The sequence below is a fragment of the Leopardus geoffroyi genome, chromosome A1 (genome assembly GCF_018350155.1).
Source record: "Leopardus geoffroyi isolate Oge1 chromosome A1, O.geoffroyi_Oge1_pat1.0, whole genome shotgun sequence".
Taxonomy (NCBI): Eukaryota; Metazoa; Chordata; class Mammalia; order Carnivora; family Felidae; genus Leopardus; species Leopardus geoffroyi.
In genome coordinates this window covers 141447087-141466035 of record NC_059326.1, presented here as the reverse complement: position 1 = coordinate 141466035, position 18949 = coordinate 141447087, and the positions used below count along the sequence as shown (strand labels likewise).

General features: G+C 34.9%; 1 protein-coding gene across 9 annotated transcripts in view; it reads left to right on the top strand.

Moving 5' to 3' along the window:
- The window catches only part of WDR41 (WD repeat domain 41), a 204551-nt gene that overhangs the window by 165631 nt on the left and 19971 nt on the right, over positions 1 to 18949 (top strand). For 6 of the 9 annotated variants that reach the window (XR_006716697.1, XR_006716706.1, XM_045496332.1 and 3 more), the window contains 5 exons: positions 3192 to 3240; positions 5152 to 5283; positions 7791 to 7853; positions 13318 to 13429; positions 15944 to 16006. Coding sequence is in view for 7 of the 9 variants with exons in the window: in XM_045496332.1 (XP_045352288.1) it covers positions 3192 to 3240; positions 5152 to 5283; positions 7791 to 7853; positions 13318 to 13429; positions 15944 to 16006 (419 nt within the window). In the remaining 2 variants the exon portion in view is untranslated. The remainder of the gene's footprint in view (positions 1 to 3191; positions 3241 to 5151; positions 5284 to 7790; positions 7854 to 13317; positions 13430 to 15943; positions 16007 to 18949) is intronic. The other 3 variants (XM_045496340.1, XM_045496368.1, XM_045496374.1) reach the window with 2 other exon arrangements.

Here is an 18949-nt window from a genome sequence, read left to right as displayed (position 1 = left end):
TAAATGTTTGCTCATTCATTGAAAAAACATTTCTTTAGTGCTTTAAACCTGCTGGAGATAATCAGTTTTGTTGGACTAGAAAGTGCCACATTATAAACATTAATAAATATGGCAATTATTATATTGATTCTAAGAAGACTATTTTTTCCTATTTTAACCTCTCTGAAATTTGGAAACAGTATATATCTGATGGTGACTTTCAGTTATAATTGGCAGTATTTTTATCTTAATAATCCATAAAATAATAGAATGTCTTATAATTGATATCTTAGATTTGATGAAATACAGCACATTTCTAAACAATCGCTGAATTTTAAGATCTTGAAACAAGAACCACATGTAATTGATCTTGATATTTTCGTCACCTAGCATGAATCTCACTAAATACATTTTGTGCCATCAGTAAAGAAGCATTTCTCTTAAAACCTTATCTTCAGATGTGAATCTTTGGATTCTACTAATTTAGAATGTTTTAAAAATTATTATTATAATTTTAATGCAATATAGCTATAATTCTTCCTTCTATTGAATAATTTAAACCTTATTGGCATTTTAATTAGTCCTTTTTTATAGTTGATTATTTCTGTTTACCAATTATAATGTATCTTACTATTAGGAATTCTTGGGTTGAATTTTCATTTTTGATTTGCAGATGGCTGAAGTATGTACTTGACTGATTAGGATAAACTGATTTACTTTAAGATAAACTGATGAAGTGTAGCTAGTTTTCAATTATCCATCCTAATAGCATGGCTAATTATAATTTGTGAATGATCTCCCAACCCTTTGTTATTTTATGGGAGATACTAATATGTAGCAAAGTGATATTGATATGTATTTTTAAGCTTCATGTTTTCTCTTTAGAGGAGGTAATAATAAATACTGAAATGGCACCAAAAAAAAGAAAAAAGAAAAATGCAGCAATAGAATATATAAGAAAATTGAAAGGCCTGAATAATCCACCAACTAGGTAATTGACCTCTGAGCAATAAAAAATTGGCTGTGATTTCATGCATTACTATTGAGCATTGTTTAGATTTAACTTTTGTTCACTACTGATTGAATTAAAGTTTGAGGTGAAATGCTCTATCATTTCTAAACTCTCAACCGTTCAATCATCTCTCATTGTGAACTCATGAGATTCAGACACGATAAAACAATAATGAGAAGTTAAAAATCGGGGTTAGAAAAAGTATGTATTTTAAACCTGCAGTCTTCTAGAAAGGAGAAAAGCAATTATAAGAGTTTCAAGAATCAATAGAAATTGATGTTTTATACCAAAGAAAACTTAAGACCTTGAGTCCTGCCTCCCCACCATCACTATACAAATAAAAAGAAATCAATAGGCCTAGAAACATAAGCTATTAAAGATTGACGTCCAGCAACTATTTTTGGTACTCAGGCATTGATTACTATTCTGATTCAGAAAGATGTATGTTATTAAATAAGAAATTGTATTTTTAATTTAAAAATGATTGTTTTGTTTTCTTTTAAATCTCCAGATCTTTTATATATTTCGTTTTGAAATAAGAATAAATGTTAGGCATGGATTTAAAAATAACTCTGCAGGTGATTTCTCACTAGTTACCTAGGAAGTTTTGAAGGTCCTTTCTGTTAAAAAGGTAACGTAGTTCTATATTAAAAAAATTATTAATAGACTTTGGTAAGAATGTATTTGACCAATTTCCCGTCTCCTGAATAATCTCTTAGCTCCTGTAGTAGGAGATGTAATTGAAGGATTTTGAAATGAGTGCTGAGTGTGGGAATTGTCAGAGCCAGTGAAGATAGCAGTTACTTATGGGACTTTGAAAGTGAGTATGAGAAATTCGAACTTGAAGCTCAGTTTGGAATGTTAAGGAAATTGTTATATGACTGAAGTAGTGAAATTTTATGGATCTCATATAGTGGTAAAATTCATTGGAACAGATAATCTCAGGAACAAAATAATTTTTGTGTTGTAGTGTGTCAGTTCACCAACAATAGACATCTGTGCCTAACAATGTTTACTTCAATGAAGACGTTCAAGGCATACCCAGATTTTATGAAACACACTAACAGTTTTGCAAGGAAGAACATGTTTTCTAAATGCCATAGCTGCTAATGGATTATCATTTATTAATGGTTGTTAACTATAAGGGGCCAGTTATACACAGTTCTTAGCTGTCTTTCTATAATACCACTTCTCTCTCTCGTATTCAGAAAGCAAACCTTGAATTCAAATGAATGAAAATGATATTATGGGAACAACTTTGGATCAATTTTGATTTATTAAAGAATCATTTACAAACTTACATCCATTATTAATAACAAATTACTTGACATGCTTACAGTGTGATTGCTGTCAACCATTGTGTTGGGACATTGCTTGAGAACAGTGCTTTCTTGATTTTATTATAATGCAGTCACTATGATGAGTAATCCTGTATAACAAATTACTTTTCTTGACAGTGTTTTTGTCATGGATAACTTCTACTCTACAAAGTATAGACAATTGTTCCTTTATATATAGTGAATGGGAAGTAAAGAAGAGAAAGAAGCTATAACCGGGTTCTTCACAGCTCTTTTTTTCATGCCAGCAAGCAAACTTTCCTTTACTTCTTTGCATTTCAAGCATTTTCACTAAAAAACAAAATAAAAACCTTCAAAAAACCTCAAAGCTTCCAAACTAAAAACCTGGTATTTACATGGAAAGACCAAGAGCCAAGAGGCGCAAAGGAGAGATCTTTGCTTTAAATAGGAAACTAATTAAAACATCGTTGCAGAGAAAATAATAGAAATAATGAACTTACCTGAGAAAGTGATTCCTTCGTTCCATTCTTGGAATATCACTTCCCATCAAGTGAAGCTCTTCCTCAGCTTAGTTTCCTATCACTTAAGTCAGGGTTTAATCATAATTCAAGCCAGGAAGGACTTGAAAGATTAGTTATAGGCCTCCCTTATTCTTACAGTTCTAGCTGCTGATTCATTGTAACTCTGAATGGTTTTATTTATCTTTGCATCTTCAGTTTTATTTATCTTTGTACCTGGCCTAAAACCCAGAAGATATTCCTTAAGTATTTGTTGAATTAGTTTAACCTAACCTGAATTAATATTAGTAAGTTAAAATACCATTAATAAATTCTGATATTTGTAAGTTATTTTAGCAAATAAATGTCACCAGAGATTTTTTTTCACTTTTTTTCTCTCCCCAGGTTTGCATCTGCTGGTGATGATGGAATTGTAGTTGTGTGGAATGCCCAGGTGTGTATTAAAAATTCTATGTGGATTGTGTAATAAAGACATGACTGTAGGGGTGCCTGGGTGGCTCAGTCAGTTAAGCGTCTGACTCTTGATTTCGGCTCAGGTCATGATCTCATGGTTGGTGAGATGGAGCCCCGTGTTGGGCTCTGTGCTGACAGTGTGGAGCCTCTTTGAGATTCTCTCTCTCCGCCTCTCTCTGCCCCTCCCTCCTTCTCTCTCTCTCTTTAATGTAAAAAAACAAAACTTAAAGATTTGACTATATAGTTGAGGATGCATTCATAAACACTATCTAGGTATGTACCTGCATAGCAGTATAATGCGACTAATTGATAGTTTAAAAAGGCTACTTAGGATGAATCCATTTAAAATGGGGATCAATAGGGGCGCCTGGGTGGCGCAGTCGGTTAAGCGTCCGACTTCAGCCAGGTCACGATCTCACGGTCCGTGAGTTCGAGCCCCGCGTCGGGCTCTGGGCTGATGGCTCAGAGCCTGGAGCCTGTTTCCGATTCTGTGTCTCCCTCTCTCTCTGCCCCTCCCCCGTTCATGCTCTGTCTCTCTCTGTCCCAAAAATAAATAAACGTTGAAAAAAAAAAAAAAATTTAAAATGGGGATCAATATTTCGTAATAGAGAAAGGTTTCAAATTAAGATTTTTTTCCTGAGAAACAAATGCCAAATTACAAAAACAAAAGTTTTTTTTTTTAATTTTTTTTTTCAACGTTTATTTATTTTTGGGACAGAGAGAGACAGAGCATGAACGGGGGAGGGGCAGAGAGAGAGGGAGACACAGAATCGGAAGCAGGCTCCAGGCTCTGAGCCATCAGCCCACAGCCCAACGCGGGGCTCAAACTCACGGACCGCGAGATCGTGACCTGGCTGAAGTCGGACGCTTAACCGATTGCGCCACCCAGGCGCCCCAACAAAAACAAATGTTTTAATCTTATTCACCAAAACTTATCAACAACTATGCACTGATTCTGAAAATGAATCAAGTGTTGATTTTTGTGAGAGATACAATATTTATTTCAAAATTGTATGATAATATAATATTCTTATGTTTGACTTTAATAGTAATATAATAAAAGGCTAATTTTTGTTGTGAAAAATATTTAAGCTTCATCACATTTTTCCAGGACCTCTCTTCCTGATCCTTTGATGCTCAAATTATTCCCTTTTTGAAGCATTTATCTTCTCACTGTTAATTTGGATTGGTATCTGGTCTAACTCTGTCAGATCCTTATTTTTCAATGGTTTTGCCCATGATTAAAGCAATTATTTACCATTATGTTCACCACATTCATGAAATACTGCAACCTTGGAACGATTGGCAGTTTGTTATATTTACTTAGGATTTTTATATGTTTACTACTTGGGAAAAATCAGTGAGATACTGATAGATGAAGACATTGGATGGGTGAGAATAGCCGTTGGTGTTAGAGATGGAGTGGAGACTGACTTTATGAACAGTTGATATATTATTGGATGTATATAGTGTATATATTGTGTTGTCATGCTTTTATTTCCTTCAACATTTTAACTGTGGAGACTTAGATAACAAATACTTAAGGATAATGCAGACTCCCTATTTTTTCCTACTGATCATTTACTGATATTTTTATACTTGATTTACACAGGTCTAAAAAACCATATAGGAAAATATTCTTTTAAATTTTCATATAAAATATGCTAGAATTTAGTATTTTCTATTAGCAAATAATTAAGATTATTTATGGTTACTTTTCTAGTACCTGCTTAGATTCTATTTGATTGCTTAAGGTTAAAGTATAACATCTAAGAAATTAAAAATGGAATTATGTATTTTGTATATGGCGATTTTTCTTAACATTGTCATTTAAGATTACTTAAGTTATGAATATAATATGAGCCTATTAAAATTTTTATTGGTATTTCAGACAGGAGAAAAACTTCTGGAACTTAATGGGCACACTCAGAAGATAACAGCCATTATTACATTCCCTTCCTTGGAAGTTTGTGAAGAAAAGAATCAACTGATCTTGACAGCCTCTGCTGATAGAACAGTTATTGTATCCTTAAATCTGGAAGAGAGTAAAATGCCTATAGTGACCCAACAGACCAGTACATACATTATTAGTTTTAGCCTTTTGGGGCTTGTCTGTACATTCATTTGAGCAAAAAATGATTTTGCTTTAGCCTTCATAATACACTTCCTAAAAGTATGAGGCAACTGAAAGTATTAGACTGGATATAGGTTAAAGGCTTATTATTGATGGAAACTGCATGACTAAAGTTCTTTCCAGAGTTACTATTATATCAAGTTATATAAAATGGAGAAATTGGGAGAGTTTAGGCTTAAAAGTACTTACTTATCTCCATTTGCTTTTCAATTTAGAGAAACAAAGATGAGTTGGACTGGGGAATAATTCACATTTTCCTCTATAGCACATTGTACAGCAAAAGAAATGTAATGGCCCCAACCCGTAAGAACTCTTTGAGCATCTGAGTCTGGCAGAAAAGTGAATTGCCATCTCCTCAGTGGTTAATATTAATATTTAGTGTTTAAAAGCAGTTTTAAAAGAGTAAATTATCTTCCCTCCATAATTTAGGTAAAAATTTAAGGTATAACAGCAGTAATGTTTTATAGAGTGCTTATGTGTGCTAGGCATTGTTCTGTTTAACATATATTACGCATATTTTTACATATATTACCTATTACATACATTAGCCCATTTAATTCTTACAGTAAGTATTTTCTCATTTACAGATAAGAAAAGAGGCACAGAGAGGGTAATTAAGTAACTTGTCCCTAGGTCACACAGCCATTATAGGGCAGCAAGCAAGCAGTCTGACTGCAGAGTCAGAACTCTCAACCATTGTATAATACTGCCTTTATAAAAGATTTTCCTTAAACATTCCTTAAAATTCAGCCTTTAATATTTGTATGAGGAATTAGATTTAAGAAAGCCTTAATGGCCAGTTACTTATGGAAACTAATCTTTACTTATTTTTTTAAAAAGCTATCAAAGATTTGCTTTAAATCATCTGTGCTTATCTGAGAGTTCTGTTTTAAATAGTTTCAAGCATTAGTGAAGTAAGTTTTGGAGTAAGTCCAAAGGAGTAGATGTTTCCTGGGCTTCTATACAACCAGGACAAACTTTTTGACACACTGTAAATGAGCTCATTCACTCAAGTGATTTCTAGACACATTGTCAGTAGGTGAAAAAACTTCCAGGTACGATTTACATTAAACTATATTCTGTGGTGATGGCAATATTTCATAAACAGTATTACTATGTATAGGTCAGTGTAACTTTATTAACACTGTTCTATTGAGGCAAATATTAGTTTAGGCACTAAAGCTTTTGCTTTTAGTATCAGTATAATCTCCAAAAATAGAATTTAAAATACTTTGTTTAAAAATTTTTTTTCATGTTTGTTTATTTTTGAGAGAGAGAGAGAGACAGAGCATGAGTGGGGGAGGGGGCAGAGAGAGAGGGAGACGCAGAATCTGAAGCAGGCTCCAGGCTCTGAGCTGTCAGCACAGAGTGCGGGCCTTGAACTCACAGACCGTAAATCATGACCTAAGCTGAAGTCGGAGGCTTAACCAACTGAGCTGCCCAGGCACCCCTAAAATACTTTGTTTTTATTAGACCATTCCTAAGGTACTATAATAATATTTAGAGGCACTTACTGAATTATTATAGTACAGGAATGAGTAGCTGAGATAGTATCAGCATGAACTTTACTTGTAAATAATGGTATAGAGTCATTTGCTTCACATAATGAATTTTCTTGTTAAAAATCCAGTTCCAGGCTGCTTGAGTCTCCACTGTTAACAAACTTCATTAATTAAATGCTGAAGGTAAATTTTTAATTTTTGTCAGGTAATAGTCTTAACAGTCTATCCGTACACATATGTGTGTATGTATGTGTGTGTGTGTGTGTGTGTGTATACATGAATGTCTATATGTAAACGTGTGCTCAGACATGGTGTAGAATGTATATGTTACCATAGGAAGTGGGATAAAAAATTTGAAAATGGTTATACTCCTTAAGTCAAACTAACCTTGGACACTCATAGAAGGTCCTCTAATTATTTTAAGAATGTGTACAAGTAATACACTGTTACTGGCTTTTGTCAATCAGTATAATAGTAGTAAACGTGCCATGCATGTTGAAGGAGCTTTCAGTAAGAATTAATGGAACTGGTTGTTTTTAGTGTAAATACTTTATGTTGAGTGTTTATTAAATCATGGCGGACTATTTTGGAGAAAACACTTGGAATATTTAATGCCTATAAATATTGAGTATTCAGATCATTCATTCCTTGACATTTTCTGATAGTTTGGTAGTAAAATTTACCTCAAACATATTTTAGATTATAAGGTTGATATGCTGAGTTGATAATTCATTATATGAATTAATTTTAGTAACAGTATAGATGGTAAATATACTTTATTTAAAGATTTTTTTAACTAAGAGTGTAACATTTATGATTTAATTATTAGAAAACTTATTTCTTAATTTAGATTTTAATGTTTTACTTAGAAATTATTTCTTAACATAAGTTTAGGTATGGGATTGTGATACTGGCAGACAAGTTCAGAAAGTATCATGCTTCCAGTCTACTGTAAAGGTAAAATCTTATGCTGATATTTTATGGTAATTATCTTTTTTTCTCAGCAAAAATCTTCAATAAGTAGATGAAGTTACTTTTGTAGGTTTTAAGAATTATTTCTTGTATACATACTTATAGTCATTTGATTCTTGGAAGACTAGATTTTGAGGGAGCATATAAAATGTTGGAATGTTTGAATTTGGAACTAGATCAAGGGGTGAATATATAGCAAGATAAGGAAAAGGTTAGTACCTAGTATGTTTTTGTAGGTAATTCTAGGAAGACATACTAGTTGTAGAATGACTATAGAAGTAGGTAGTCTGTTTTCTTTACACTTTGAACTATAAAAACATGGATTTATTTGTCCTTCATTCTCTGCCTTTTATAAGGTCCTGAAGATAAGACATTATCAATTACTTAATTCCAAAGAACTGTCATATGGCTAATTGGCTGTTACTATTAGGTTCACTGATTTTACAAACAAATAATAATTGGAGCTTATTACATGATAGGAACTCTGCCACATGTTGGAAAACAAATTTGGAGAAGACTTGGTTACTTGGATTCCTACAGAAGAAATTCTTAGGTTTTCTTAGAAAGTGTGTCTGTTTTTCAATAATGTCAGCAAATGTGGTGGAAAGGGTCTTCTAAAATGAGATGTTTCCTTGTTTTATTTTTTAAAAGTTTTTATTTATTTATTTTGAAAGAGAGAGCAGGGAGGGGCAGAGAGAGTTGGGGAGAGAGAATCCCAAGCAGGTTCCACACTGTCAGTGCAGAGCCTGATATGGGGCTTGAACTCATTAACCCATGAGACCAGGACCGGAGCTGAAATCAAAAGTTGGATGCTTAACCAAGTGAGCCACCCAGGTGTCTCACCTTATTTGTTTTAAAGATACCTTGTCTCTTTATTTGAGCTTACACTTTTTTTTTTTAATGTAAAAAGAATTGTTGTGTCTCAGTGTTCAAAGTATTTGATTTTTTTCCTAAAAGGCAGCATCTCTGGTAGCCATCTCATGCTACTATGCTATTCTTCATTATCAATTTAGTAGAGTTTCTGGGGGAAGAAAGTGCCCAGAAATGCTTGTATCCAATTTAACAATGGATTGTCTTTGAGGGAGTTATTAAAATATTGATTTGATGAAAATTTCTGTTTTATGTGATCTGAAAAGATGCTTCTTTAAAATACGTTAAAAATATTTTTGCTAGTTGAGGCTATTAGGTTTCAAGTGAAAATACATGAATTGAAATAATAGGGAACAGGAAAACTGGAGAAAATTTTGGTATATTTTGGACAAATTCTTTGGGTGAACTGTTTCATGAACTGTTTATAGGAACTGATCATGAAAAAGTATCTTATTTATTTTTTAAAGAGGTTTTACTATAATGTTAGTCAGCTAGATAGTTGTATATACTCCTGCTGTGATCATGTTTCTCATAAGAGATTGTTTAAAAGTATCATTTCACTCACTTCATTTCAGTGGCTCAATTCTTTAACAGATAATTTATCAAAGAAATTCAGATCCCTAATAAATATAAGAAATTCTATTATTTATTTTTTGAGCTAGTAGTTTTTATAAGGGTTTGTATTAGCGAGGAAGTGGTGAAATTAGCATTTTTATTAAATTGATGATATTCCTAGCAGACAGTTTGGCATTATTAATGAAAATTTTAAATGATTACATGAATTGACCCAGAGACTCTACTTACAGAAAACTCTTTAAAGGAAAAAAAAACAAACAAACAAACTTGGGCAGAGATTTATGAACAGAAATGTATATTGCAAATATATTTCATAAATGTATGATTGGCAGTATCCTAAATATCTTACAGGAAAATAGTTAAATTATGGTAGATACATATGCTAAAAGTGGTATTTAGAGAATTCATAAGAAGTTTGGAAAATTCTGATAAGATATTAAGTAGCAGAAGAAGTATATTATCCTTAACAAAATACTAGCAATCCAAATCAACATATAAAAACATTCTGCACTATGACCAGATAAGACTTATCCCAGTTGAACATCGGAAAAATCAGTAACTATAACATACTACAGTAAGAGTAAAGGACAAAAAACATACGATCATCTAAATCGATGCACAGAAAGCATTTGATAGACAGCACCCTCTCATGGTAAAAGTAGTCAACAAAATAAGAATAGAGAACTTCCTCAGTCTAATAAAGGGAATTTATGAAAACCCTGGAGCTAACATCATATTAATGGTGAAAGACTGACTGAATACTTTTCCTCCTGAGATCAGGAATAAAACAAGGATGGTATTCAGTGTTATAGGCAATAAAAAAGAAATAATGGGTATCCATATTGGAAAGGAAGAAATAAAACTATATCCACAAGTGACATGATCTATATAATAAATCTTAAATTCATAATCAAACTATTGGAGCTAATAAATGGATTTAGTAAGGTTTCAGTATACGATATCAATATACAAAAATGAACTGTATTCTACACCAAAAATGAACATCCAAAAATGAAAAAAAAAAAAAGTTAAGAAAATGAAATGAATTTACAGTAGCATCCAAAAGAATACAATACTTAGAAACAAATAAGAAACATGAGAGTTGTACATTAAAAACTACAAAACAGTTTTTGAAAGAAACTAAAAATCTAGACATGAAAGTCATTCCATATTCATGGATAAAGTTGAATATTGTTAAGATTGCAGCACTACCCAAAATTATCTGCAGATTGGACAGTCTCCACCAAAATCCCAGCAAGCTTCCCCTCCCCACCCTCACCCCTGCACCCAGAAATTGACAAACCAGTCCTCAAATTCAAAGCATTTCTTTTTATTTTTAATGTTTATTTATTTATCTTGAGAGAGGGAGAGAGGAAATTTAGAGTGTGAGCAGGGGAGGAGCAGAGAGAATCCCAAGCAGACTGTGTGATGTCAGCACAGATCTGATGCAGGACTTGAACCCACAAACAAACTGTGAGATTGTGACATGAGCCAAAATCAAGAGTTGGACGCTTAACCAGCCACGCCAGTGCCCCAGGATCCTCAAATTTGTATAGAAGTGCAAAGGACCCCAGAAATAGCTAAAACAATTTTGAGAATAAAGAGCCAATGTACAAGAGTTAAACTTCCCAATTTCACAATTTAGTACAAAGTTCGATAATCAAGACGGTGTGGTTCTGCATAAGGATAGACATACAGATGAATGGAATACATTTCCGAGTCCAGATATAAAACCTTACTTATGTGGTTAATTAATTTTCAACCAGGATGCCAGGACTTTTCAAAAAGAGCAAGAATAGTCTCTTCAACAAATAATTCTGGGTCAACTGGATATCCTTATACAAAATAATGAATTTGGATCCCTACTTCATGCCATATATAAAAATTCAAAATGGATCAAAGGTCAAAATTTAAGAGCTAAAACTATAAAACTCTTGGAACAAATATGGGAGTAAGTATTTGTGATCTTGGGATAGGGATCTTGAATATGACACCAGAAATACAGTAACAAAAGAAAAAAAGTGATAAATTGGATTTCATCAAAATGAAAAGCCTTTATACTTTTAAGGACACTATCAAGAAGGTGAGGGGCGCCTGGGTGGCGCAGTCGGTTAAGCGTCCGACTTCAGCCAGGTCACGATCTCGCAGTCCTTGAGTTCGAGCCCCGCGTCAGGCTCTGGGCTGATGGCTCAGAGCCTGGAGCCTGTTTCTGATTCTGTGTCTCCCTCTCTCTCTGCCCCTCCCCCGTTCATGCTCTGTCTCTCTCTGTCCCAAAAATAAAATAAAACGTTGAAAAAAAAAAAAAAAGAAGGTGAGAAGACAACCCAACACATAGGGTGTGAGAAAATACTTGTAAATTATATATCTGATAAGGAACTTGTATCCTGAATATATAAAGAACTCTTAAAACAGCAGTAAAGGGGCACTGGAGTGGCTCAGTAGTTTAAAGAGTCCGACTCTGTCTCGGCTCAGGTCATGATCTCACAGGTCATGATCTCACAGTTCATGAGATCAAGCCCCGCATCAGGCTCTGTGTTGACAGCATAGAGCCTACTTGGGATTGTGTCTCTCCCTCTCCACCACCCCCCCCCCACTCATGCACATGTGTGGTCAATCAAAATAAATAAACTTAAACCCCTCAACAATAAAAAGACAAGGAACCCAGTTAAAAGTAGACAATTTGAAAGACACTTACCCAAAGAAATATACAGATGGCCAATAAGCATGTAAAAAGCTCAACATCATTAGTTATTAGAGAAATGCAAGTCAAAACCATAATCTAATACTGTTTCACTTACACTAGAGGGCAGTAACATGTTGATAAGGATGTGGAGACAATGGAACCGTCACACATTGCTGGTGGAATTGTAAAATGGTAGAGCTGCCTTAAAGAGTTATCATTCGGCCCAATAGTCTCATTCCTAGGTATTCCTATTTCATTGTCAAGAGAAATGAAAATGTATGTCCACACAAAAATTTGTACGTGATGAATGTTCATGGCACCACTGTACATAATAATCCAAAAGTGGAAATATCCTAAATGTCTACCAGCTGAGAATGGACACATGTACTATATCCACATAATGGAATATTATTCAGCAATCAAAGGAAGCAAAATAATGATACATTAAATATTCAGAAATTAGGGTAGGGATTCTTAAAATAGAAACTGCCTTATTTTCAACCCTTTTTGTTCCAGTAGTTTTAAAGGCTAAGACAACACTTAGCTTGGACAAGACTATCAGAATCTTTTCCTTTTCTTGTTTATTCTTCTCCCTCACTCTTGTCCTTTTATTCAATCAGAGTCTTGAGTGGGAGGAGTATGATTAAAGGTGTGGACTTTAAAGTACTGTTAAAGGTAAAGGACTTCTATAGACTTGAAATACTCACTTTCCTAAATGAATTAGGAGGTATTAATTTGAGAGTTACATAAAAACTAAGGTCATATATTCAGTTTTATTTTAAAGGAAGTTTAAGCCTTGTGTGTTATCTATTACCGAGTAACAAATTACCTCAAAACTTAGTTGCTTAAAGCAATAAATATTATCTTACAGTGTTTGTAGTCAGGAATAAAGAGCAGCTTAGCAGTTCTGGCTCAGTATGTATTATGAGGTTGCTGTCATCTGAAGGCTTGACTAGGGTTGGAGGTTCCTAGGGGACTCATATGATTGGTAAGTTAGTGCTGGCTGTTGTCCAGGGGTCTCACTTTTTTGCATGTGCATCTTTCTCCATGTGGCTGCTTGTGTGTTTGCCCTAGAGTGATTCAAGAGAGCAAGGAGGAAGCCACCTTGTCATTTATGATTTAGTCTTGTAAGTCACACGCCGTCTCTTCTGCTATATTCTCTTCATTAGAGGCCAGTCACTTAGTAGAGTCCACATTCAAGGGTGGGAAACTTAAACTCCACCTTTTAAAGAGAATGGTTTCACAGAACTTGTGGACATATTTAAAAACCACCAATGAATGCTTGAAATTCTAAACTGATATTTCAAATGAATTTTTCAGTGCTTAATTGTTCTTCAGAGACTAGATATTTGGCTCTCTGGTGGGAATGACCTATGTGTGTGGAACCGAAAATTAGATCTCCTATGTAAGACCAGCCACCTTTCTGATACAGGTAAGAAATCAAATCAACGTAATTATGAACCATGACTGATATTCTTTAAAAGACATAATGAATCTTCGAAGAGACTTCCTATGAATACCTCTATATCCATTAATTAATATAGGGGTTTTTCTTTTCAGTTCTGAATATATCATGTAACCTTATTTCTCCAGTTTGATGGTTGTATAAAAAATATTTCTATCCCAAATTGGAGGGAGAAGCCTCCCCCACCCACCTTTTGTCTTCACCTCCCCTTATAACAGAATTTCTCAAAAGTGGTCAAGAAAAACTTTGATTTATACTCTTGGTCTGCGTTCCTAAACTGAGTTAGATGAGCACATTGATACATGGAATTACACCTTTCCAACTTTATAATAGAGTTTTCTTCTTTATTTGTGGGGCCATTGGATTTTGAATAGATTCCAAAGGATGACCTTATTTTACAATTGGTTTTTACTAGAAAGTCCATGCATTGTGCAAACTTACTAATAAAGTTCAGAATTTGGTTAATATTTTTGGTTTTAAGAAAAGAAATTCAGTTTGACTTTTGATACCAAGGATCTTAAACAATAAAATAAAAAAATTTTTCAGAGTAAAACTATTTAAGTATAAATGAGAAAATTTAAAGAATAACCTTGAAGTTATGTGAGGTACTGTTAACTATGTTTCTAAAAGTAATCAATAAACCCATTGACATCCTAGAAAGAATATTATTAAGCATATTGACACTGTAAAGGTAGCAGGAGCCCTGTGAATTGAATTTACAGTTCACAATTAGAACTAACTTATCTCCACAAAGATACTAAATCAGAAAAGTAATGTGATGTCTTAACAAAACTAAATTACTACGTTTCTAGGATTTTCAGTTTTACCTTTCAATTCAATGTTTGATCACTAGTAATGTTGGTAGTATCTAGATTGTATTTTCATGTTTCCCGTTATCATGAGTTATATCTCTTTATTTACACGTATATTTTCCTTTCTATTTCTAACACTAGCCTGTGGTTACCTGTGAATTTTATTCCATGAATTATTAGTAACTATGTTATGAAATAATGAAATCAGGACTAACAAGAATATTTTGTCTGATAATGGAAATTACCTGTTATTGTAGTCTCCCTTTTGCAAGTTATCTTTGAGAACTATTAAGTAATCGTAGTATTGTCCTATTTATCAGTGTCTCAAGAGATAGTGGAAATCTTTGAGAAAATCTGTTAGAAACCTTTCAGAAGGCTATCATTTATTATTGGTGAGCCTTTTGTGATTTGGGTTTTCCACATTACCAGATGCCATTGAGTTAGCCGTGCTGTTAGACCTTTATGTCATGAAGCTCCTTTCATGAGGCTTGCTTGATTTTTGGCTAGCAAGGCTTAAAAATTACGGTCTCTCTACAACCATTTCATGATTCAGCTATAAAAAGATACTCAGAATTCTATCTTTATATCTTTTCGATCTAACAGAAGGAGAATCAGATCTCGTTTCCGGATTCAACGTTGAATATGCAGCAGACCCTTTCGCCCTATTTTTCCTAGCGGAATATGCTAACATTATCATATTAAATATTCTCACAACAATCCTATTCTTTGGAGGATTTCACAACCCATATATACCAGAACTATATACTGTTAACTTTACCGTCAAAACCCTATTCCTAACATTCACCTTCCTATGAATTTGAGCATCCTACCCATGATTCTGATATGACCAAGTCATATGTCTTCCAAGAAAAAATTTCCTACCCCTCACTCTAGCCATATGCATATGATGTGTATCCTTTCCCATCATCACAGCAAGCATTCCACCCCAAACATAAGAAATATGTGTGAAAAAAGAGTTACTTTGATAGAGTAAATAATAGAGGTTTAAATCCTCTTATTTCTAGAATTCTAGGACTCGAACTTAATCCTAAGAATTTAGAAGTCTTCGTGCTACCATATTATGTCATATTCTCCAGTAAGGTCAGCTAAATATGCTATCGGGCCCATACCCAGAAAATGTTGGTTTATATCCTTCCCGTAGTAATTAAACCCCCATTCTCATTATTATTATATCAACACATTTCAGGAGCCATAATTGTGATAACAAGCTCCCACTGACTAATAATCTGAATTGGCTTCAGAATAAACATACTAGCTATTATCCCCATTCTTATAAAAAAAAATGTAACCCACAAGCCATAGAAGCATCCACAAAATATTTTTTTTATATCTTCTTTGAGCTAGTCATCTTGTAAATGGTGATTATCTTTAGGGATTCCTGGTTAAAAAAAGTTGGCCATAATAGTGAAAGTGTCAACAGAGCGTATCCTACCTTTAGTAAATCTGCATCTTCTTTAGGTCTCTAATACTTATCACAGACTCATTTTCCGTGTGCAGGTGAGCAGGGAACCATGATGTAGTATATTGTGTGTGCTTTATTGTTACAACCCTTTTATGGGAAATAACTGGCATAAATCTGAAAATGTTTTTATTTTTCATATAATCTTTGAAGAAAATAATTTGACCTTTGTCATATATATTTTTGAAGGGATCAGTGCTTTGATTGAAATACCTAAGAACTGTGTTGTGGCAGCAGTTGGCAAAGAACTGAGTGAGTATGACTCTTTTTCTTTTATTTTCTTTTTAAGAAAATTTAAAACTAGACTTGTATACACATTTTAGAAAGACAAGTTTTTTATTTAAGGGACATCTTCCCCTGCCCACGTCTTGACCTGCGATTGTTGGAAGCGATGTGGAGACTGAGACATTTTCAAGACGTTAGGTCAGTTTTTGTACTGTGCTTGGTCTAACATAGCCAAGTGGGGCATGGTAACCCCATATGTCTGAGACCAGAGAAAGCCGTTTACATTCCACAGTTCTGTCTGCTCCTGATCTATAGTCCTACACTTAGCAAAAATTCTGACCACAGAAAGCAACTATCAGCATTCTGGAAACTAAAAACTTGATTTGGACGGGTTGGAGGATGATTACTGTGGGAAGCCACTAAGGCAGGAATTGTGGTGTTTTTGGCTCGGGAAGCCAGAGTCGGGCCCATTTTCTTGGGAAGAGTTTCTGCCATTTCCTTCAGAGTGGTGGGATAGCAGAGAGAGGGGGTGGCAAGAGGAATTTTGTAAATTTATTAATTGATTATAAACTTGCTGTTTGAAGGCTATTTGGCTGGTGATGGTTAGCTAACCCATTTACTGCCATGGAGCCCATAGTAAAAAATAAAGTCTCTTGTTCCTACTGCCTTTTGAATAGAATTGGGGTGCTGAGAAGTGATAGAGTAAGCATGCTTCTTCAAGGCTCCTTATTTCTTGAAGAATTTTTCTAATGTATCCCAGAGAGCATATGATGTTGCTTGTGCTACTTTCTTTTTTTTTTTCAATATATGAAGTTTATTGTCAAATTGGTTTCCATACAACACCCAGTGCTCATCCCAAAAGGTGCCCTCCTCAATACCCATCACCCACCCACCCTTCCCTCCCACCCCCCATCAACCCTCAGTTTGTTCTCAGTTTTTTTTTTCTTATTTATTTTATTTTTTATTTTATTTATTTATTTTTTTATTATATGAAATTTAATGTCAAATTGGTTTCCATACAACACCCAGTGCTCATCCCAAAAGGTGCCCTCCTCAATACCCATCACCCACCCTCCCCTGCCTCCCACCCCCCATCAACCCTCAGTTTGCTCTCAGTTTTTAACAGTCTCTTATGCTTTGGCTCTCTCCCACTCTAACCTCTTTTCTTTTTTTTTTTTCCCCTTCCCCTCCCCCATGAGTTTCTGTTAAGTTTCTCAGGATCCACATAAGAGTGAACACATATGGTATCTTTCTCTCTCTGTATGGCTTATTTCACTTAGCATCACACTCTCTAGTTCCATCCACGTTGCTACAAAGGGCCATATTTCATTCTTTCTCATTGCCACGTAGTACTCCATTGTGTATATAAACCACAATTTCTTTATCCATTCATCAGTTGATGGACATTTAGGCTCTTTCCATAATTTGGCTATTGTTGAGAGTGCTGCTATAAACATTGGGGTACAAGTGCCCCTATGCATCAGTACTCCTGTATCCCTTGGGTAAATTCCTAGCAGTGCTATTGCTGGGTCATAGGGTAGGTCTATTTTTAATTTTTTGAGGAACCTCCACACTGTTTTCCAGAACGGCTGCACCAATTTGCATTCCCACCAACAGTGCAAAAGGGTTCCCGTTTCTCCACATTCTCTCCAGCATCTATAGTCTCCTGATTTGTTCATTTTGGCCACTCTGACTAGCGTGAGGTGATATCTGAGTGTGGTTTTGATTTGTATTTCCCTGATGAGGAGCGAGGTTGAGTGTCTTTTCATGTGCCTGTTGGCCATCCGGATGTCTTCTTTAGAGAAGTGTCTATTCATGTTTTCTGCCCATTTCTTCACTGGGTTATTTGTTTTTTGGGTGTGGAGTTTGGTGAGCTCTGTATACATTTTGGATACTAGCCCTTTGATATGTCATTTGCAAATATCTTTTCCCATTCCGTTGGTTGCCTTTTAGTTTTGTTGGTTGTTTCCTTTGCTGTGCAGAAGTTTTTTATCTTCATAAGGTCCCAGTAGTTCATTTTTGCTTTTAATTCCTTTGTCTTTGGGGATGTGTCATGTAAGAAATTGCTATGGCTGAGGTCAGAGAGGTCTTTTCCTGCTTTCTCCTCCAGGGTTTTGATGGTTTCCTGTCTCACATTCAGGTCCTTAATCCATTTTTAGTTTATTTTTGTGAGTGGTGTGAGAAAGTGGTCTAGTTTCAATCTTCTGCATGTTGCTGTCCAGTTCTCCCAGCACCATCTGTTAAAGAGACTGTCTTTTTTCCATTGGATATTCTTTCCTGCTTTGTCAAAGATTAGTTGGCCTGGGGCACCTGGGTGGCGCAGTCGGTTAAGCGTCCGACTTCAGCCAGGTCACGATCTCGCGGTCCGTGAGTTCGAGCCCGGCGTCAGGCTCTGGGCTGATGGCTCAGAGCCTGGAGCCTGTTTCCAATTCTGTCTCCCTCTCTCTGCCCCTCCCCCGTTCATGCTCTGTCTCTGTCTGTCCTAAAAATAAATAAACGTTGAAAAAAAAAAAAATTAAAAAAAAAAAAAAAAAAAGATTAGTTGGCCATACGTTTGTGGGTCTAGTTCTGGGGTTTCTATTCTGTTCCATTGGTCTATGTGTCTGTTTTTGTGCCATGTGCTACTTTCTCCATAGGCCAGATATGAGATTTACTGTGACCATCAGTTGGCGTATTTGCAAATGCCAGTAAGACATGGGCTAATTGTTTACCATTTATTAACTGCTGTTTGCAGACTCCATGGCTTTGCAGCCAAGTTTCTCTTTCTTCAACTGACCTTGCCATGTGTAATCATGTCAGAGAAGTAATTTTCTAAACACTGTGCTTATTACCCTTTCTTTCCATAGAGTAGTTTCAAAAGGTATTAGAATTTTGTGTTTAGTTTATTTTCTCTTCCTTGCAGAAATTTAGTTTTCTCATGTTTTCGATCAAGCTGGAAAGAAGCCTGGCTTTTTCCCTGGCTTTCTCCTC